General features: G+C 41.6%; 1 protein-coding gene and 1 long non-coding RNA gene across 4 annotated transcripts; one reads left to right on the top strand and one right to left on the bottom strand.

The window, feature by feature from the left end:
• Nucleotides 1–1,728: 1,728 nt before the first annotated feature.
• On the top strand, nt 1,729–5,002 carry LOC112487127 (uncharacterized). The gene is made up of 2 exons (XR_003049923.1): nt 1,729–2,740; nt 4,453–5,002. It is a non-coding gene; the product is annotated as an uncharacterized LOC112487127 (long non-coding RNA).
• dnajc24 (DnaJ (Hsp40) homolog, subfamily C, member 24) lies at nt 4,698–7,199 on the bottom strand. Of its 3 annotated transcripts, none has more exons than XM_008311091.3 (5): nt 7,115–7,199; nt 6,376–6,482; nt 6,152–6,287; nt 5,713–5,781; nt 4,698–5,509 (listed from the first exon to the last, which is right to left on the bottom strand). In XM_008311091.3, the coding sequence occupies exons 2-5, from the start codon at nt 6,475–6,477 to the stop codon at nt 5,298–5,300; spliced, it is 519 nt and encodes a 172-aa protein (XP_008309313.1). In that variant the 5' UTR covers nt 6,478–6,482; nt 7,115–7,199; the 3' UTR covers nt 4,698–5,297. The 3 variants fall into 3 exon arrangements, with proteins under 3 accessions (XP_008309313.1, XP_008309315.1, XP_008309316.1); XM_008311093.2 differs by having other exon boundaries at nt 6,376–6,493; nt 7,115–7,181; XM_008311094.3 differs by having other exon boundaries at nt 6,376–6,479; nt 7,115–7,172.
• Between the last annotated feature and the right edge of the window lie 14,985 nt (nt 7,200–22,184).

Genomic DNA, 22,184 nt, shown 5'->3' with positions numbered 1-22,184 from the left:
TTAAGTGTGTGTGTGTGTGTGTGTGTGTGAGACACCTCTCCAGCCCTTTGTTGATAACACACAGATCTTTGGTGGCTGTTGGAGGAGGTGAGGGTTTGTGGTCAGGGCAGGAGGGCAGAAGGGCAGGTAGAGAGGGGCAGATTAAACAGGACAGGGCAGAGAGGGGGGTCAAGGGGGAGGGGTCCACGGCCTGTTGGGCGCCAGTGAGCCAGCACAGATTACTCACGCTTAACCTGGACTGGAGCAGCTTAGCTCTGACCAGGACACACTGCACTCTGTTCTTCTGTGCTCGGCTCAGTAGGAAGCCCCTCCCCCTGGACCCCCCCCCCCTCCACTGAGAGCTGGAGATTTTCCCTCTCTCTTTCTTTTCTTTCATTCACACCTGCAGTGTTTCACTGATGGCACTGAGGCACTGTTCTGACTGTCAACGTTCTGACTGTCAACGTTCTGACTGTCAACATTCTGACTGTCAATGTTCTGACTGTCAACATTCTGACTGTCAATGTTCTGACTGTCAACGTTCTGACTGTCAATGTTCTGACTGTCAACATTCTGACTGTCAACATTCTGACCGTCAACCTCACGTTGTCTCTCTGATAACGTCTGTGACCTGAAACATTTACAAGGGTTCTTGAAATAATTGTAACATTCCAAATGTATTCTGTGACTTGAACTGCAGTCCAGACTGCAGATATACAGTCCTAGTGATTGGTCCTCTGATCTACTGTAGTCAAGGCCAGATTTCGTCCCGCTGGCCCCGGGTTTGACATACAGTAAGTGCTACAGATTATTATTGTAGAGTTTTGATATATAATATAATATAATATAATATAATATAATATAATATAATATAATATAACATAAAGACATTTGAATGTCTTTATGTTAGCTAATATGAAAGACGGAGGAAACTTTAAGCTAATAACAAGCTAACAACATGCTAATGAGTTGAGAGTCTCCGAGGTCTCGTCTGCTCCAGCCAATTAGTCAACACCCAATGGGACATCAGTTCCTATTAACAAGGTGGCTGCTGGGTGTCACAGTGTCACCCCCCCTCCTCCCTGCCTCCCCCCTCCCCCTAGGTATATCCCAGAGATTCACACCTCAGCTTTGTGCTTTCATTAAATCCTTCATTTTTTAAATCATTTTTTAGATAAAAGGGTAATATTATAATATTAATAATTGTGGGGAATTAAATACAAAACAAAATAAACAATACAACATTGTGTTTTAAATGGTAATTGAATCAAGTTATTTAAATGATCACTTTGATATAAAAAAGATGTTTTAGTAGATCGTAAAACCAATAAACAAAACCAACAGTTGTATTATTTATCTGAAAACATTTGTATTCTTTTTGATTCTTTGATGATTTATTTATCTCCCAGAAACTTAGAGAAAGACAGACAGTACTTTATGTTTTAAGATTTTTTTTTCATTATAACATTTTGTTCTGTAAGTCAAAATGATAAATCCTGGTTATTATTATTATTATTTTATTTTTATCCTAAATCACAATCATGTTATAATTAATTTTTTTAATAATTAAATAAACATTTAGAGTTTTTTATTCTCATCATTTTTGGCGTTCTTTTAAATATTATTAATTAATACTCCTCTGCCATCATGATAAAAAAGAAAAAAGTACATAAAATAATCTGTGTTAAAGATGTATTTTCAGTATGACATATTTGTGATATTTGATTAAGAAAAAATCGCCGAATTTGAGTATTTTTGCGGTGAAACACAGAGCAGAAATCCCAGGTGAAGCAGTGGAGAGCAGTGACTCACATCTGAGTGACAATCCAGTACAAACTGGGTCACATGACGCGTCTGTTCCTCAGCATGACTCTCTACAGTCTGTGTCATGTCTGTAATGTCTGTGGGAGAGAATTGTTCCTGCTGATCGGACAAGAAAGAGCAGAGAAAAGTCAGCAGTGGAGGCAGGCAGTACTCCGCCTCACCACAAGGGCTCGTACGTGAACTAACAGGTGCTCTCCAGCTGGCGTCAACAAACAATTAAAAGTCGGCGCCAAACGAGAGGCAGTAGTCGGCGAAGAACAGCGGTGTTTATGCTGCGTCTGATCAGACTGACTATGGATTGTGTTTCAAGACTGAAACATCTCTCCACTGGACTTCCGGTCCAAACAGAAGGTGATAAGTGACGGAAGCTAACGCCTGAGCTAACAGGTTAGCTTCAAACTACGGGACAGAAGAGTCGTTCTTTTTAAATGGAGAGGTACAAACGAAGAGACTGTCGGTGTGTCTGTCCTGTCAGAAACCGCCATTACTGCTGTCCTTGTCTTTTATTGTCGTCGTGTGATAACTTCCGGACAAAACAGCAGGTGTTAAGTGAAGCTAAGGCCGGAGCTAACAGGTTAGCTTCAAACTACGGGACAGAAGAGTCGTTCTTTTTAAATGTAGAGGTACAAACGAAGAGACTGTCGGTGTGTCTGTCCTGTCAGAAACCGCCATTACTGCTGTCCTTGTCTTTTATTGTCGTCGTGTGATAACGTCTGGGCGAACTCGGAATACTGTGACCTGAAACATTTACAAAGAAGCCTCCGCAGACATGGAAGATCAGCCACGAACATTCAAAGACAGATTTATTTAGAAACTTCTGGAAATTAAAGGATCGATTTGTCATCGGATGAACAACGGAGACTAAACATTAGCCTCGACGATGTTAAGGTAAGGGGAAACCGAGAGACACAACCACGGACTTCAGCTAGAAGTAAAGGTAAGGCTAACAGTGGTTTTGGTTTTTAAATATAAGATGGGAGTAAGTAGGAAAATCTATTTGATAACTATATTTTTGGCCTAAAATATATTTTTATTTTATTTTCATAGACATTTGATTGAAGCAGCAGAATTTAAAGTTTGAAAAATATTTTTTCCTGAAGGTCCAAATTAAATTAGTTCTGCACTCATCTCTATACTTTAATTTGTTTACAGTTAATATGAATTTCTTAGACACAGGAAGGTGTTCTGTCCGTTTGTATAAAGAATCGTTCTTTGTAGAACTAATATGTTCCTGTGAATATGTTGGTGTTGGTGTGAGTGGAACTGATGGAGGAACGTTGTTGTATATGAAGGTATGAAGATATGATGGGATAAGATGCCCTCACTACTGTAAATCTGACTCAGAGAAGTCTGACCTCACTGCACCTCACTGATGCAGCTGGACCATCAGTGGACCATCAGTGGAGAAGATTCTCATCATCAACTTTAGTTCATTTTCCCCCCAAAATCCAAATCCTCCCGAGCTGTAAATGGACCTCAACAGTAGTGGAAATAAAGTGCCGAGAAGAGACGAGGAGATATAATTAGAAATTAAGGATTTTCCCGGGTGTAAACAGGGGTAGAGAGAGACTGTTGGGTGATTGGAGGGTGGGTCAGCAGAAAGTGATATAAAGCTCTGTAATTGTAGGTGATGTGTCGGTGAAAGTGATTTTGTATCGCAGCACATCACGGCGCGTCTTTGTGACTGTCACATCAATATTCCAGCAACCTCTCATTTAAACATCAGTTGTCACCCCTCCCCCCGACCCCCACCCTCACCCCTCATCCTGGGCAACTCTCTCTCTCCCTCCCTCCCTCTCCCTATCTGTGAGTCCACACCAATGACCTCCTCCACTGATCTGTTGCTGATAATTCATGAAGAAGGTTTGAAACAACATTTCCAAAATCTTTTCATCTTCTGTGAAATTTTGATTTATTGGACTTTCTGTTAAAACCTCCAGAACAATGATGGATGGATGGATGGATGGATGGATGGATGTCTAATAGTCGGGAGACGATCATCTCTGGGAGCTTCTGTCAGCTGTGACCTTTGCAGGCTGAGTGACCGGAGAGAGAGTAGAGTCATTACCAGCCTTTATCCTTTTGTGTGTCTGTCGCAGCCCCGCTGTGAAGAGAATAGCGCTGTCATTTAGGGCACCGGTTCTAAACCCAGGGTTCAGGATCCCAGGCGGTCACAGGATAATTTTTCAAGGGTCATAGGATATTCATGTTTTTGCTTTTGTTTCTTGCTACTTTCCTTCAACCCACTGTGATAATTAGTCGCTGGGAGAAAAGGGAGCAATTCTTCAGTGAACTGCAGTTCAGGGTGAAACCACAGGGTCTCTTTAGAAGATGAGGGCAAACACTCGGGGTCTGATAAAATGAAATGACTTTAAGGAAGGTTCATTTTATGGTAGAAAAATCTTTTCTAACAGCTGCGTCTACAGAGTACAGTCGTTCATATTGTCTCTAATCTACATCATTATTATAGAAGGTGGTTTTTATGAAGCCTGAGATCAGACTGTTGTTCTGCTGCCTGTCAGTGTTCACCGTGTCACTGATGAGCATCACTTATAGAAGGTCGCAGCACAGGCAGGTTTGAACAGGCAGCCAGGACCCCAGGGTCTGCAGAGTCCTTTTCCCAAACCCCCTCTGCCCCTCCCCTTACAGGAAAGAACACGTCAACCTTCACTGTTCTGGCATCACGTTACGGCAGAACAATTCCCCGGGAGGAACAGTATCTCTGGTTCACATGTAGAACATCAGCCACGGCAACAGACAAAACTACAGCTCATGTGTAGGATCCTCTAATATCTGTTAGGTTTATACTTTACTTCTTTTTATTTAAAACAGTTAGTTTTGAAGTGAATTATTCATTGTTATTCTGTATTTATAAATAAAAACAGATGGAGATCAAACAACAAAAGTGCTTTTATTAGTATTTACTACATAGAAACAGTGTATAAACAAACCAGGACCTTCTGGTTTATAAACAGCATGATGTACAGGAAATTGAATAATAAAGTTATAGACTAACAGCAAGAAGGTCGATGGATTGAGTCCCAGTTTGACTGAACCATAGATATGAGTTCAAGTACAAATTGTTGTTTATCTCTGTGTTCCTGAACTGTATATTATACCCTGGTGACTGTCAAACCTTGGGGTCACCTAGAAGTCATATGGGTCACTTGAAATGTCAAGTAATTGATTAAAAAAAAAATACTCCTTGGAAAATATTTTTCTAACATTTTTTTTCTTTTTAAAATTATGATTAAAAACACCAACACATTCTTTCACTTTACTGTATTTGAAATACAGCCTTTTCTCTGCACTGTTTTGTCACCACTGTGTTGTTGATGAGTTGCTGAAGACACTTTAGGATGAACTGTGGCTGGAACTGTGGGCCCTGCAGTTCCACTTTTGCCCTGTTGGTGGCTTTAGCATTAGCTCCAGATGAGCAGTTGCCGCTCGTGTGGCTACAGTCAACACAACCAGCGGTCAAACTGGTACTGTGTTTATAAGCAGTTGCTGCGTGCTGACCGTGTGACGTGAACACTGAGGGAACAGGTGTCACAGCACACGACCACTCCGTGTTCTCCTTCCACTGACGCCTCCTCTCCGTCTCCCTGCAGCTTCCTCCTCGTCCCCTCCTCCTCTTCCATCACCTCTTCCTTTGTAATGTTGAATCCTCCTCCACAGCGACAACAATACGTGTACACAGACTCAGCTGGACAAAAAGACAACTCACCTTAGAGAGGAATATCTAAAGCTGTGCTCACTGTCTAGGTTAAACAGATCTATGTAGTGACTCTCACTGATCTGACTCAAGTGGGAAGCCTTTTTGTTGATTGTGTTTGTCTGTTGAAATGGACAACTTCATTGCATGTTTTTTCCCTTCTATTATTTAAGTGTGTGTGTGTGTGTGTTTACCCTGGTCCCATGTCATGTCCTCCAGAGACACTGTTGAGTCCACGGGCCAATCCTGTTTGAGTTCCTGTGCTGGAAAAACATCCACAAACCTCAGTTACACAGGTGTTTTGACCTCTTTTCACTTTGTAATGACATCATCACAAATGCAATAGGAAGCAGGACAACCTAGGTAGGTATGTCCAAAGTCCGGTCTGGGGACCAATTGCAGCCCATGGTCTAATTCTTTTCATGGTCCACAGCCTCTGTTATAAGACGTGTCCAACCAGCACGCACAGATTTAACTCCATCTTAAATGACCGTCAGATATAAAAGGCAGCGTGATTTTGGACCTGACATGTTTAGATCTGTCATCCATGTGATGAAATAAAAAATATGGCACTTAAAATTTCCAAAACATGTTCAGCTGATCAAATCTGGACCTCTTCAGTAAAAGCCTCACCTCTTCTCTGCTGGTCATAATTCTTCCTGGTGTCTGTGTCACTCAGGATCCTCCAAGCTGCCTCAACCTCCAGGAATTTTCTCACACCAGTTTCTGCCTCTGTAGAGCCCTCACCTACGAGACGGTCCGGGTGGTACTGTGGAAAAACAACAGTCCAACATTGATGTTATTAACTCAGTCTCTGAGACTAATGACTCGTAGGAGACTATTGGGAGTGTGTTCACCTGTAAGGCCAGGCGCTGGTATCTGTGTTTGAGCTGTTGGACAGAGTCTGAAGGCTCGGCTCCCAGCACAGCGTACAGGTCCTTTGTTACTGCCTCACACATGGCTGCTGTGACCACACTGATATTATTAATTATAATAACAATTATATTTATTAAGACACGAGCATAGATGGTCTATTACACATCATAAAAACAAGCCTCTCAGCCTCCCCCCAACACTCCCCCCTTTCCTGCACGTGTTAATATTAAAGCAGGCAAAGAGAAAATACAACATAAGAGTTCAGAAATCCACAGAGCAACGTGAACTTAATGAACACTTAAATATTTAATAAACACTTCCCTATAGTTGAACCGTTTCCTTCTTTTCAGCAGAGTCTACAAGTGTCATAGGTTACGTCTGTAGCCCATACACCGCAGATTAATCGTTCAAAATTAAACTGTTAAAAAACGTATTAAACTGGACCATTTATAGAGGATTCTCAAAGATAAAATATTTATGTAAACGTAATAACATAGAACACGTCAGTGTTATACAACAAGTATTAATAAAACATTAAAGAACTAAATAAGAGTCATTTTAACAGCCATTCCGACATTGACTTGATGGAACGAACAGAAAATTCCCCGAATGACGCGTTTAAAGTTTCGACAGAATAATAAATGTAATGGTTTTAAAAAATAAAAATTAAGATATTTGGCGTCTCGGTTAAATTTTCAACTAGTTTTTCACCGAACCTACCTCACAGCACGACCGTCACCAAGAAGACGACATATTGTGCGTCGATGTTATGAGTCCCCCGAAAAACAAGATATGTTGAATGAAGTGTTCCGTGGAGATTTGAAAACTATGGTAACACATTATTAACAGTTTTACTATCAAAATGTACAATTACGTACTTAGTTTAGGATGTGATCACATTTTTTATTATTATAATGATTATAATAATAATCTTAAATGCAAACAGTGCTTTCAAAAGACTGATGAGTTAAAGGAAAGAGTCTATTGTGGCTCTTAATAATGTGTGGACATTCATCATTAAATAATGGATGGATGTATGAAATAAATAAATCACACATCAAACTTATTTAACTATTGTTATGTTTGCAGGAGAAAAAATTGTAAATGTAAATATTTTCTGAAACATGATGTTAAACAAAATGAAGTCTCGGCAAGTGTTTATTTATATAAATATCTTCATACAAAGTGACTTCAATAAAAAATCCCCCTTCGTCACAACACTTTAAATAAGTTAAAGGATCACAACGTCTGTTTAGCATAATGAGCTGAAGAGAATGAATTATAGTTGAAATAACCTTTAAATGAAGACAGGAAATGCTGTAACACCAAGTATTACATTAACACATTAAAGCTGTGCTTACAGTGTTGGAGTGATGTGCAGGAAAGAGCAGTGCAGGACCACATGCTGGGGAATTTGTCCTGATAATCCAGATCAGCAGCAATCTGTTAATTGAAATGAGAACAGACTTGAGGTGACACATTGGCACCTTCGTGATCCGACTTCCTGTCTGTCACTCACTCGCTTCTGGTTCTTTTAACGAGACCCAGAAGGAGGAGAGAGGAGCAGAAAGTCACATAGTGAATGACATCGTTATGCAGTTAATTATTACTTCATTTCGGGCGAATTAGGGCTCAATTAGTCAAGTGACAAAATATTCACCGTCACAATCCAGAGAAGAGACTCTGGTTCCAGCCGTCATTCAGTACAGCTGTATCATCAGAGGAAGTTGAGCAGCAGTGGCCTGGTGTGGTGGAGATGTTTACTGACACAGTGTCAGAGGTGTTGATCCAGAGCTCGGCTCATTTACACTCTGTGTCACAGTCGTTCGATTCTGCTCTGATATTCAATGTCACTATAATCATTTTATGTCTGTGGTATTAGTGGTCTGTGGTATTAGAGGTCTGTGGGATTAGAGGTCTGTGATGTTAGTGGTCTGTAGTATTAGAGGTCTGTGGTGTTAGTGGTCTGTAGTATTAGAGGTCTGTGGTGTTAGTAGTCTGTAGTATTAGAGGTCTGTGGTGTTAGTGGTCTGTAGTATTAGAGGTCTGTGGTGTTAGTAGTCTGTAGTATTAGAGGTCTGTGGTGTTAGTAGTCTGTAGTATTAGAGGTCTGTGGTGTTAGTAGTCTGTAGTATTAGAGGTCTGTGGTGTTAGTAGTCTGTAGTATTAGAGGTCTGTGGTGTTAGTAGTCTGTAGTATTAGAGGTCTGTGGTATTAGAGGTCTGTGGGATTAGAGGTCTGTGATGTTAGTGGTCTGTAGTATTAGAGGTCTGTGGTGTTAGTAGTCTGTAGTATTAGAGGTCTGTGGTATTAGTGGTCTGTGGTATTAGAGGTCTGTGGTGTTAGTGGTCTGTAGTATTAGAGGTCTGTGGTATTAGAAGTCTGTGGTATTAGAAGTCTGTGGTAATAATTCTAGTTTTAGCTTCTTTGTCGTAGCCAGTTTTAACTGCAGGTCTGTGGGCTTTTTTTAATGGTCAGTTAATAATAATGAACCAATGTCAGTGAAGACCACTGACATCACAACAGACAGATGGAGTTACAGTTGACTTTGTGTTAATATCTCACAAAACCACACATTTGTTTTTGCCCATTTTTTATATCAATTTTTACCATTATTATTATTTTTCCCAGTTGATCAGTTAATTGAACAGGTTAATTGTCATCTTATTTATGATTTCCTTACAGTTAAAACCTTTAAAACACAAGAAGCTTTTTTTAAAAAATATGTAAATTTATTTAATTTTAACATTTTATATCTGGTGTATTTCTGTGCTTCGTTTTTTATTTATTTATTTTTTTATATATAAATGTTATTTGACCACAGCAAGTTTCACTAGCGCTCTGGGCCTGAGTGTGTGTGTGTGTGTGTGTGTGTGTGTGTGTGACTTCGGCTAGCACTCTCAGCTAGAGCAGCTGTTCATTAGAAACGTGTGAGCTGAAGAAACAACACAGATGATGATAACAGCAATCTGTGGCTCATTAAAGACAGAAAAGAACAACCAGGCACACACACACACACACACACACACACAGGCCCATGTAGAAGCTTGCAGTCATAAAGCTGATGTTAATTACAAAAGACAATAAAAACATGAAAAACAAGCAGAACAACACAGACAGCTACAACATGTCAGTCAGACAGAATCACTGACCCACACATCAGATTCTCTCTCTGCTTCCTGTCTGACTACACACACACACACACACACACACACACACAGAATAAGGGGAACAGCTGCTCATTAGAAAGGTGTTAACTAAAATAATAATCAGCAGAATTAAAAACAACTCTGTCTTGGTGGAGGAGACGCTGCTGCTGTTATTGTCTTTAATGGACCAATCACACTTCAGCTCACGCCCACATCCAAATCAACTCTGTTCACTGACTGTTTCTGTTTGTGTTTTTACACAGTGAGGAGAGGAACCAGGTTTCCCTGGAAGTTGACCTTAGTTGACAAGTTGTCACTTTGGGTTTGTTGTTGGATAGCTTTTAGCTTCAGCTGTCATTTTGGTCCAAACTTAATCAAAATTAATACAATTATTTACATTATAAACAGATGTTTTTTTAATTCAATGTATTACATAGATTCATTTGTCTGTGTCACTTTTGAGAAAAAAACATTTACATAAATTCAGCCAATCAGTGCAGCCTAACGAAGACAACGTGATTTTGATCTCATTTTCTTGGACCCACACGGTGTCTGTCTGGACGTGTCCAGGAGGAAAAACGTCTGTTCTAAAAATCAGGCTTTTGTTTTGTTTTGTAAACAGCATGGTGTACTGGTTAGTGCTCTTGCCTTACAGCAACAAGATCACTGGTTCAATTCCTGATGATCTGTGCATGTGATGGACGAGCAGACTCTGGGACGTTGTCCTGTTGCCCCAGTGGCTGCTGGGATGGACTATAGTTATACCTTCTCAACACAACAATAAATAAATAAATATTTATCTATTTCTTTATTCATTTTCTGGGGTTTGCCACCGTGGCTCCATCTTTACTTCAGTGAACTCTACAGCTGACTGACTGTTGGTGAAATACCTGCACAGGAGGACAGTCTCACTGTCCACCACCTGGACGGCTCTCCCTCCCTCTGTCCCTCCCTCTGTCACTGCCTCTCTCACTCTCACTCTCTCTCACACACACACACGCACGTTCTCACTCAGTACGTGTGTGTGTGTGTGTGTGCGTGTGTGCTTGATTGATGATGGTCCCATCTTGCTGTGCTCTGAAACACTTTGCTGATTTAAACTGCTGAAACAGCAAGAGGCTTCATGTGTGTGTGTGTGTGTGTGTGTGTGTGTGTGTGTGTGTCACAGTCAACCAGAGCCAGGGAAACACAGCTGGTCAACAGAAGTTCAGGCAGCTGCTTCCTAAATAAAGACCACGTTCACTTCAGAACCCTGACTACTGCTGATGATGAATGAAGATGATGAAGATGATGGTGGTGATGGTGATGATGGTGATGTTGCTGCTGTTGCTGTTACTACTGCTGTTACTGCTGTTACTGCTGTTACTGCTGTTACTGCTGTTACTGCTGTTACTGTTCCTGCTGCTGCTGCTGTTAGTGCTGTTGCTGCTGTTTCTGCTGTTGCTGCTGCTGTTGTTGCTGCTGCTGTTACTGTTGTTACTGTTACTGCTGCTGCTGCTGTTGCTGTTACTACTGCTGTTACTGCTGTTACTGCTGTTGCTGCTGCTGTTGTTGCTGCTGCTGTTGTTGCTGCTGCTGTTACTGTTGTTACTGTTACTGCTGCTGCTGTCAACTATTTACACTTTTACCTCATTGGACACAATTCAATTTACACCACTGCACAAATGACACAAAACTGTCACCAACCCAAACAAACAGAAATGCCCCCCCTCCCCGCCCACCCCCCACCCCGACCACGACTTCTAGAGAATGAGGGTGGGAAACACATTAAGATGACATCATCAAACAACAAAGTGTAATTAATGTGTAATGTAATCACTGCAGCTGAATGTAAAAATGCAGTTCACTAGAAAGACTTTAAAGTTTTTACAAAGCAATTCACACACACACACACACACACACACACACACACACTTCCTACAAAAGTTCACATTTTCACAGTCTCTCAGGTGATTTTGAACGTAACTGTACGACTTCTCCAAAAATAGACGTGATGTAAAACAAAAGCCCCCTCACCCCCCCACCCCACTGTAATATCTGTGTGTGTGTGTGTGTGTGCTCCAGCAGCAGACCGGGTGTCAGGAACGTGTCAGTGTGTGTGTTGAAGCATAAGTGTGGACCATGTGTATATGTATTCATGCATGCAATGAATTAATTCCAAGTGTGTGTGTGACGAAGCGTGCACTGTATTCATTTAAAGAATGTGTGAATTCAAGTGCAGCTGAAGTTCATGTAAACTCAGAACTACAGTAAAAACTTCCATCACCAGCTCCTCGTCTCCCCCTGCTGCTGGAGCACTGCAACACAAACAAGCCGGGGTGTTGGCTCCCAACTCGGCTACTTTTGATTTGGTGTAACTAAGACAAATGAAATCTAATAATCTTCTAGATGAAATGACCTCATCAGTGACTCAAACCTCCGTCTGTTTAGTTGAAGACAACACTGATAAACTGGCAGGAATTGAAGAAAGACACTCACAGAGATCTTCTTCAACACCTCTGATTATGGCAGAAGAAGATGTAATTGTTCTGTCCACTGCTGCCGTCATGCGGGCCACTGCTGCCGTCATGCGGTCCACTGCTGCTGTCATGCGGGCCAGTGCAAAAGAATGCATTTTTTAATGCAAAAATTCAATTTTAATAAAAACCGTAGGTTTTTATGTGATCGTTGGAGAACGTACAACGTCAACCAATCAACCAGTGGTCATCTCAGTGGTTTAACTCATCTGGCTCAGAGGTCATTTTCTGCCCAGTTGTCTCTCATCACTGTGCCCCCCCCCCCATTACTGGTCTGTCTCTGAGAGGCGTTGAAGTTTGTGTCCAACTCTCTAATTGTTTATCTGACTTTGCTGTTGTCACGGCAGCACCGACAGGTGAGCTGTCGATGTCGACTTCATGTTTCATCACTTTGTTCACTGGAGTGGATCAGGAAAAAAAACAAAAAAACTTTCTGCTTCTATTTAAAGTCTGTCCTGATGCTGACGTTTTTCCTTTATTCAGTCGTTTATTTTGAAGTTCTGACAAATGTTGAAGATCAACTAAAAGTAACGGATTTAGTTACACACAGAGAGAGGGGGAGAGGGGCAGAGAAACGGGGGACGGGGGAAGAGAGGGAGAGGAAGGAGAGAGAGAGAGAGAGAGAGAGAGAGAGAGCGCTAATGAAGCATAAATTATTTTCTCTATAGACACTTTCTAGAAAAAAAGAATTTGCACTTTATGAAACTCTCTCTCTCTCTCTCTCTCTCACACACACACACACACCTCATAGCTTTAAAGTGTCATTTGTTCGCTTCAGTAGTCAAGGTGAATATTCAGCCTGACAGTTCTGAGAAAACAGGGATGAGCTGAAAGAAAGAAAAATGATAGAACGAAAGAAAAAAGAAAGAAAGAAAGAAAAAGAAAGAAAGAAATGATTTCACACAGAGCTGTGTCCATTGCTGGACTCTTACTGTCACCTTCTGGTCGAAAATGGAACAGCAGGCCTGTATGAGAGCAGAGAGTAACGTCTCTGAAACGTCAGTACCCCTGAGTACCTGAGTATTAAATGCAGTAAAAGTTTATATAATATTTGAAGTCAAGTAGTACATGACCACATCCACTGGTTAGGGGTTCTCAAGGGGAGGTGCAGTGACCCGTCCAGGTCCATTAGAGTATCCAGTTTCTAGTATACCACGTCACTCACAGTACAGTCAACATTTCTCACTTGATTTTGCTGTTGGTAAGTTAGCTGATAAATGTAGTGTGACGTCAAGAACGGGTTGATTCTAGAGTTGGATTCTAATTCACAGCCGACCAATCAGTTATTCACTTATAATAACTCATCAATCATCAGTGGTTTTTTTTATCAGGGTAATAAACAAACATCAAGCATGATCTGATGAGGAGCCACAGGTTGAACACATCTGAGGTAGCTGGAGGGTCGGTGATATAATCGGTGAAAAACAAGAAGCGACTCTTCATCATGGAGGACACGACGTGAGGGGAAGAAAGTGTGTGTTTGTCTGTGTTTGGATTTCAGACAGAATGATAATCACTGACCAATGGGATGTTAAATGACTTGGAAACAGCACTGGTGTGTGTGTGTGTGTGTGTGTGTGTGTGTGTGCCCTGTTCTGTTTGCTTGAACGGCTGCGTGTTGACTTGACAAGGCTTTTTGTCCTTTTGACTGAAAACCTTTGGACAGATGAACATGCACGTGTGTGTGCGCACACAGAAACACACACAAGTGTGTGTCACAGCAGGAGGTGAGAGGAGCAACCTTTTAGCTAATGAGCTTTCTTCACTCCTGTCCTGTCTCTGTCCTCCGTCTCCGTCTCTTTTTGCTTCTTATTTTACTGTAGAATCCTGTCTTTTGTCCCTGACGTAACATTGACTGTGAATATATGCAGTATCTGTCTGCAGTGTACAAACTGTAAGGGGGCGTCAAACAGTTATTGGAAAAAAATAAAATGGGAAAAATATCAAAAAATATCTTCAAAGCAATACATTTATTTTTCTACATCTCCTCCACTCAGGTTTAAATATTTTAATCCATTTCTCAGTAAAATCTGAGCCATGAAAAAATGTTCTTCAACCCTCTTTAATACATGTCCATGTCCAAAGTCTGGTCTGGGGCCCATTTGTAGCTCATGGTATTTTAGAATGTGTTGCTTCATTCAGACTCAAACATCACAACCTGGATTTGAACTATAGCTTTAAGCTTTGCTAGGCTAATGTTTGACTGTCTTCGCTAACACGTTTGCAGATTGTTTGGCTCAAATGTATGTGAATATCTTTGAGCTACTCTCAGTCAGAAGTGGTCAGACACAAACTTCAGGGTGAAGACCAGGGACAGAGACAGAGACAGAGTGTCTGTGACTGCAGGACAGAGTGACGGAGGTGAGGAGAGACTTGATAATTGTGTTTCTGTCAGAGGGCGGGAGAAAAGAGAGAGGTGGAGTTGCTAATAGTGTGTGTGATGTAGGTATTGATCATCAGCCACACAGACGTGGAGGTGGGACGTGACACCGTGACCTGACACTGTGGCTAATCGAAAACTAATTCCCCGTCTCCATCTCCTTCACCATCATTGTCTTCATCTTTGTCCACGTCGTACGATCGTCGTCTCTGATCTGACAGCTGCGACCGATTCTGTCAGAACTGCTTTTAAGGGGAAAAAAACCTAAAGAAACATTTGTTTCTAGAATTTGTGTAAACCCAGGACCAACTTTCACCAAATATGTGACTGTCACCTACGATGGTATTTTCTGTTAGACTGTGTGTGAGGGGAGGACACGTCCATAACAACAGGCATTAAAATACATACGTAATTTCTGGACTATAAGTCGCACTTTGTTTTCATCCATTTGTTGGGTCTGTGGCTTATATATTAAAATATATAATTTCACATGCTTGTTATTTTCACACTGACGGCCGCTAGAGGGCACTCTAGCGTCTTGTGTACCAGTATCTACTACCCCTTTACCACTGAAAATTTACACATTTGTTATTTGGATAACCTCTAGAGGGCACTGGTGCGACTTATACTCCAGAGCGACTTATAGTCTGGAAAGTACAGTCATTTTGGCGTCATCATTTCTGTCATTTACAAAATACAACTCACTATGACACAGTTCAGTGGGAGCCCATGTAGCCCAGAGCTAAAGCTAGTTTAAAGAGACACTTTTTTTTTCAAGACTTATTTTAAAAAAATTTAAATAAAACATTCTCCTCTGGTCTCTGTCTTCTCTGGTCTCTGTCTGTCTCCTCTGGTCTCTGTCTGTCTCCTCTGGTCTCTGTCTGTCTCCTCTGGTCTCTGTCTGTCTCCTCTGGTCTCTGTCTGTCTCCTCTGGTCTCTGTCTGTCTCCTCTGGTCTCTGTCTTCGCTTGTCTCTGTCTGTCTCCTCAGGTCGATACTGAACATTCAGGCAAGGACAGATTGTTAACGCCCACATTTTTTTTAAAAGCATCCAATCATAGACCTTATGACTCCCAACTGACCTCTGACCATCCTATATGGTCAGAAGACCTGTTGTTAGTGTGTGTGTGTGTGTGTGTGTGTGTGTGTGTGTGTGTGTCAGGCAGACACGCTGACAGATTACTCTGTCAATACGTTGTTTTTATTTGCCCCCGGTGAACGGCAGCTTTTCTCAGAGTTGAAAAGATGTTTTGAAGCAGCTCTTTGTGACCAGGCGGTGGCGGCGGTGGCGGCGGCTCACGGAGCTACACTGTAATCAGATCGCTGTCTGGAGAACAATGTGTGGTCACAGTAATGAGCATAAATCACAGGGTAAAAACCTTTAGCTCACGATCAATACTGACGGAGGAGACAGTGATGAAGGTCTGCTGCCAATCAGAGAAGACTTCAGTGGACGGGTGGCTGAGTGGGTGGGTGGGTGAGTGAACAAACCAATAACAGAAAGACTGACTGGAGATGACTGAGCAATTGACTCAGTAAGTGAATGGTTGATGGGTTAGCTACACAGTGAGCACGGGACCAGATAGGCAAGTGGTACGGGTTAGGGTTAGGTACGGTACAGTACGGTATGGTACAGTATAGCATCTGAGTAAATGACTTAGCTAGCCAATGAGAGAGGGAGTGAGTAAGTAGACTTAAACTTAAGTGAGTTACTCAGAGTTTTATATTTCCAAAAAAAAAAAAAAAAATCCCCACATGTCCATCATGACCAGGAAGACAAGTCCTTCCCAATTTAGGAGACAAACAACAAAAAGCCTTTTGTGCTTTTATGACCTGCCCAAAACAAGGAAGAGAGGTTGATATCTTCGATTCTACACCTTGGTTCAACAAGAATATCAAACCGGTCTCAAGGTTTAAATAACTGCTTCATCATTTTTAAATAAAGCAGTTTACGTTCACTGTAAGCCCCTAGAATGTGATCCTTGACTACCCTCTTGTGGCAACTCTTGGTACTATCAAGAGGGTAAATAGATGACTGTGATGGCTGTGATGTGAAGTAACCACTGTTCTAACGTTGAATTTAAATAAACAATGATAATGTATGAATATTCTGAACGCATCGTTTGTCATGTATCGTAATAGTTGTTCATCTCTTTTGTTTGAAGTCCACCAGAGGAAATCCATTATTCCGCCACCAGAGTGCAGCAAATATTAAGAAACAAATGATTTTCCCTTTGGCCGTGATTGGTTTGCTGCTGTGGCGCTTTGGCCCAGAGGATGGAACCCCGGGTTTGACCTCCTGGCTCAGATCGAACCCTGGTTAGGGCGGTTGTCTCCGTCCAGTGGACTCACCACCCGCAGGAAGGTTCACGAGGGGCTGGTACGGTGCAGTGTGATCTGGGTGGCCGTCGTGGAGACTGCTGCCCCCGGGACGGTAACTGATACATGGATGGATGGATTCCAGTTTACAACTGAATTAAGGATTAAAGTTTATTTCCAGAATGACGGGAAAAAAGAAGTCTACATTTAAAAATGTTTCATCCCGGATTTCCAGTAAATTTGAATCAATTAATATAAAGAATGGAAACAAACATTTTAATCAATATATGAATAAACGTCCGAACTCTAACGTTTGTTTGTGAACCACGAATCCTAAAGTTGTAGTCAATCAGGATCCATGTGTTTCATTTTATTTTTAAATCAAAATCTAAGAGAAAAAGTCTGGCCGCTCATGTTGTGGTCGCGCATTTTGTCTTTTAAATGTAAAGTTTGTGTTTTTATTTTAGACTTTCTCTTTAAGCTAATGAATCCAAATTACATGGTTCAAGTCAAACTTAAAATACCAAACAAAATACATAAATAGGAAGGTGAGTTCGTGTTTTAACTTTGAAGCCGCTGACCGGAAGTGCCCTGTTAGCCGGTGAACTGTTTCTGTTCCTGCTGCTGTGGCCGCTGCTGTGTTCACTGAGGGAAGGAGGGAAGGTCCTGTGTGACTTTCTCTTGTTCCACAAGAGAAGAGTGACTTTTCAGATTTGTGGAGTGATGCAGTGAGAGAAGACCGGAGCTGAGCTGCTGTTTCTTCATTTGGACTAAACTACAGATTGGAGTCAGCTGAGAGAGGAGCCGCGGCGCCGCAGTCAACATGTAGGTGCCCTTAACTGCATATTTCTCTGTCGTTCTTTCAGATATTTTTCATTATTGTGTAGCCGAACGTCACCACGTGGTCATATCTGTATTTAGTTCAGCCACAGTTATAATTTGCTGTGTTTAATGGAGACAATTCTCCATAAACTGTCTGTCTGCTACTGCAGTCCTGGTCCCGTCCACTTGTTCGCTGTGCGCAGCGGTTTACACGCTGCCAAACCCCGCTATTGAATGTGGTCATTTAACACTGACACCTCCAGCTGGAGCTCCAGCTCCTGCCAACGTCTTTGAATTCACATGCATCCCGTAGCTTTGGTCGTGGAAGGACATTCCGCCATGTCAGAACTGGAATACAAGGAACGGTGAAGGGAGAAAACTCCCTGTAACAAGATGTGAAATGTGTTTTCGGGATCTTCTTTTTAAAGCATGCTCGAGTCACTGTCAAGTTATTTTCGCTGTGTCAGGTACTTGTGCTAATACGAACGTCTTTAAGGATTAGACCGGAGTGTGTGTGAGCTGCACTGTCACTGCCATGAAGATGGAACAAGTGACTGTCTTTTCAATGAGGTGAAACATTAAGAGACAGTGATGCAGCTGCTGAGTCCGTAAGTGGAAAAAGAGAGAACAGGACGGTGGCAAAGTCAGACAACAAATATATGACAGTGGGTGTTGAGGAGCGGTGTCAGAGAATAATAGTAACAAAACTGTGTGGCAGAGAAGTACACGATGGTGGTGCAGGACACATCAAGATAGGACAGAGAGAGACAGAGACAGATGGGTTCAGGGTGCATTGGATTTACCCTAAGTATCAGCTCTGTTTGTTGTTTTGTTGTTGTTGTTGTTGTTGTTGCTTGTTAATCAAATCAACGTTACTCCCTTATGTGTAACATTTAAAAAACACATTTTGAGTGAGTGTTTGTGTGACTTAAAGCAGTATGACTTTGATCACATGACGAAAGTGTCCTGATTACATTCTAATCCCAAAACCATTTCCAGGAGCAGTTGGAGAAACATATGGTCACATTTCTGTGCATGAATGCACACTGTCCTGAGGACAGGTTGGAGGCGCTCTCCTCACATCTTTGTCCCAGTTATTTAGAGCCAACTCCACAATATTAAATCTTTCCAGACCCATAGATGGATAAAAATGTACCTATGAAATGTTGTTCTCACATTCAGACATGACCTCAGTATATTTTCAGAACCCAGAACCGATCCCATGTGGTCAGAGGTGACACATCCAGGTGTCGTTTTATTGCCAGGTGTGAACAGAAGTAGTTGACACAGTCCCCATCACTCAAGACACAGCACACAACCAGCTTTGATCAGTGTTAATAAAAACGGAACTATNGGGGGGTTGGGTTGGTCTGACAAGCCGTCAGTCACCTAATGGAGTGACAGCATTCTTGGCATAGCTCTGACATACTGTAGTAGTACTGTAGTAGTACTCTGGCAAACACACACTCACTGCTTTGATTGTGTTCCAAGGTCGTGGAGGTAGAAGGTAGATTTGAGTCTGTGACTGTTCGAGTGTCTACAGTTTGGTACGGTCAACCACTGATAGAAACCATCGTCATACTTTCCCTGTTGTTGCTAAGAAGATCGTGACGTTTGAGTTGGACAGAAGTCTCACAGACGTTACCTTGTTATAATCAGATTAAAGTCACTTTTCAGTGGTTCGGTGAATAGGAAAAAAAAGTTAATGTTGCCTCGGAGCAGTGCTTCTCAATTATTTTCTGTCATGCCCCCCCCTTGAGGACAGAAATGTTTTCACATCCCCTCCTACCCCCTCCCCATCCGAAAATTAAATACTATTGAGAATCTGATAACACGTATATTTTTATCTGTACAAACCACTGTATGCGTTGCTGCCACCTAGTGACTGGAGGCTTGTGGTACACTTATGTCCGGTGTGCCATATTCCATTGGAAGCCCCTAATGCCCCCCGCAGGCACCTCACCGTGTCCCCCCAGTGGGGCCCGCCCCACTATTTGACAAGTACTGCTTCAGAGCAAGATGGTCACCAGTTTGTACCCCGGTGTGGGCAGGAAAAGCCTCTTTATGGTGTTGTTAGGGTGTGGGTTTTTTTCTGGTAGCCTGGGTTTCTCTTACAGCACAAAGACTTGATCAGATTCAATCAAGTGTTAGTCCTTTGATAAGTCCTTTGATAGACTGTCGCCCCCTTCAGAGGCAGTAAAAACAACATAGAACAAACAGGTGTTTGTTGTGCACGTGGCTGCTGCGGTGACCTGAGGCATGGGGCCGACTGGAATCTCGTGCGATGACAACCGTCTCAACCATCTTGTTCGTCCCGATGAACAGGATGCCTTTGAAATTCCCTTAATAGTAATTGTTTTATTCAAGGGCGTTGATTTAGCCACAATTAGCCTTTGATCTTGATCTATTAGGGTGAACCTTTAAAAGGGACTCAGTTCCTGTCCTTAGATGAGCAAACGGAGAGAAAACGATCCTCCTTTTCTTATGGACTAGATTTGAGTTGTATTTCCACACCGGTCCACTCTGTGACACTGATCCTCTGACTGAACCTCTTTGTTCCTTACAATCTAAAAGTGTAATCTACTTTAAACTGATAACATCAGATTATCTGGGGCCAGTTACTTTTTTAGGTCAAAGGTCAAAGTTGAAGCACTTTCTTTATTTTCTTGATTGGTCAATGACAAGCTCACCTTCATGTTGCCTTTAGTGTCTGACCTAGTGCTGTCAAGAGATTAAAAAAATGAGAGCTTAATTAATTATCATCTGTAATTAATTGATCTAATTAATCTATTTTTTAATCTCACCTAAAAATGACTTAGAAAAGCCCTCAACTTCAGCTATTTTATTATACATTTAAGTTCATTATATTATTGTGGCAGATATAAAGATTGATATAAAAGTAAAAATGTCTGGTTTTAATCTGCTTCAGGTGTGACTCACCACAGCAACAGTAAAGTCAGAGATTAAAAATTAGATTAACTCCATTAAAAAAACATAACGAGCTAAATATAACTGTAATCAATTAAGCACAATTAACACGATCATTTGACACCCCTAGTCTCACATATTTCATGTTGTGTTTCTTCTGACTTTTACCCCATCAGATTCTGACCCCCCCACACCCCCGGCCCCCGACCTCCCCCCGACCTCTCCATCCCCGCTTCTTTACACACCCACACATGGTTGTTTGAAGTTAATGACTTCCTCTGGACTTCCTTAAAATCTGGACAAACATCCAATTAACACACACACACACACACAGCAGGACCAGTAAAGTTTCAATAATGAGACTTTAACTCTTCAGGGGATTCGGTCAAGTCTGTGGTTTGTTCTGAACAGTTTTTGTCAAGTAGGACCTTTTTTTTTTTTTTTTTTTTTTTTGAAACTTTCTGTCGTCGAAAGAACCAAACAGTTTGTGAACTGTTTTGACATCATTACAGATGACGGGTGTGTTTTTGTTTTTTTTACATTCCCGCCCAGTGATAGGTGAAAAACGACGAGATAGTTATTATATTATATTATTTACGTTTATATTAACCCTTTACGAACTCTTCAGGAGGCATCGTAGGGCGTGAAATATGACAAAGAACGTTCACAAATCTGGTTTACCCTGGAAACCCTGTGTCTTTACTGTTTTGTTTAGGCTAAAATCCTCCGTTTATCACGAAAATAATGAAAATATTGGAAATCCAGAGTTTTATATCCGCAAAAACCTGCGAAAAATCCTCAATACAAGAACTTAAAATATTAAAAACCTGCGATGCACTGTGGGCACGACAGTAGGACAGACAGTAGGACAGTAGAACTGGAGTACAGTAGGGCAATAGGACAGTAGGAGTGGAGTACAGTAGGACAGGAGTACAATAGTACAATAGGACAGTACAACAGTAGGACTGGAGGACAGTAGGACAAAAGTACAGGAGTACAGTACAACAGTAGGACAGTAGCACAATAGGACAGTAGGAGTGGAGTACAGTAGGACAGGAGTACGGTAGTACAATAGGACAGTACAACAGTAGGACAGTAGGACAAAAGTACAGGAGTACAGTACAACAGTAGGACAGTAGTACAGTAGGAAAGGTGTACAGTAGGACAATAGAACAGTAGGACAATAGGACAGGAGTGCAGTAGGACAATAGTACGGTAGGACAATAGAACAGTAGGACAATAGGACAGGAGTGCAGTAGGACAATAGTACGGTAGGACAATAGAACAGTAGGACAATAGTACGGTAGGACAATAGAACAGTAGGACAATAGGACAGTGGTACAATAGTACAGGAGTACAGTAGGACAATAGGACAATAGGACTGGAGTACAGAAGGACAATAGGACAGTAGTACAGTAGGACAATAGGACAGTAGTACAGTAGGACAGGAGTACGGTAGTACAATAGGACAGTAGTACAGTAGGAAAGGTGTACAGTAGGACAGTAGTACAATAGAACAATAGGACTAGACGACAGTAGTACAGTAGTACAATAGGACAGTACAACAGTAGTACAGTAGTACAATAGGACAGTACAACAGTAGGACTGGAGTACAGTAGGACAATAGAACAGTAGGACAATAGGACAGTAGGACAATAGTACAGGAGTACAGTAGGA

Source organism: Cynoglossus semilaevis, chromosome 6, assembly GCF_000523025.1.
Source record: "Cynoglossus semilaevis isolate Cse_v1.0 chromosome 6, Cse_v1.0, whole genome shotgun sequence".
Taxonomy (NCBI): domain Eukaryota; kingdom Metazoa; phylum Chordata; class Actinopteri; order Pleuronectiformes; family Cynoglossidae; genus Cynoglossus; species Cynoglossus semilaevis.
Note: the sequence above shows the minus strand (reverse complement) of the source record. Positions and strands in the feature narration are given on the sequence as shown.

What these genes read in the sequence shown, in the direction of transcription:
- dnajc24 (XM_008311091.3), bottom strand. Translation starts at nt 6,477, where the DNA reads ATGTGTGAGGCAGTAACAAAGGACCTGTACGCTGTGCTGGGAGCCGAG. An exon ending in ACCAGCGCCTGGCCTTACAG is followed by an intron (nt 6,288 to 6,375) that starts GTGAACACACTC and finishes GTTTTTCCACAG; the next exon opens with TACCACCCGGACCGTCTCGT. An exon ending in TTATGACCAGCAGAGAAGAG is followed by an intron (nt 5,782 to 6,151) that starts GTGAGGCTTTTA and finishes ATGTTTTTCCAG; the next exon opens with CACAGGAACTCAAACAGGAT.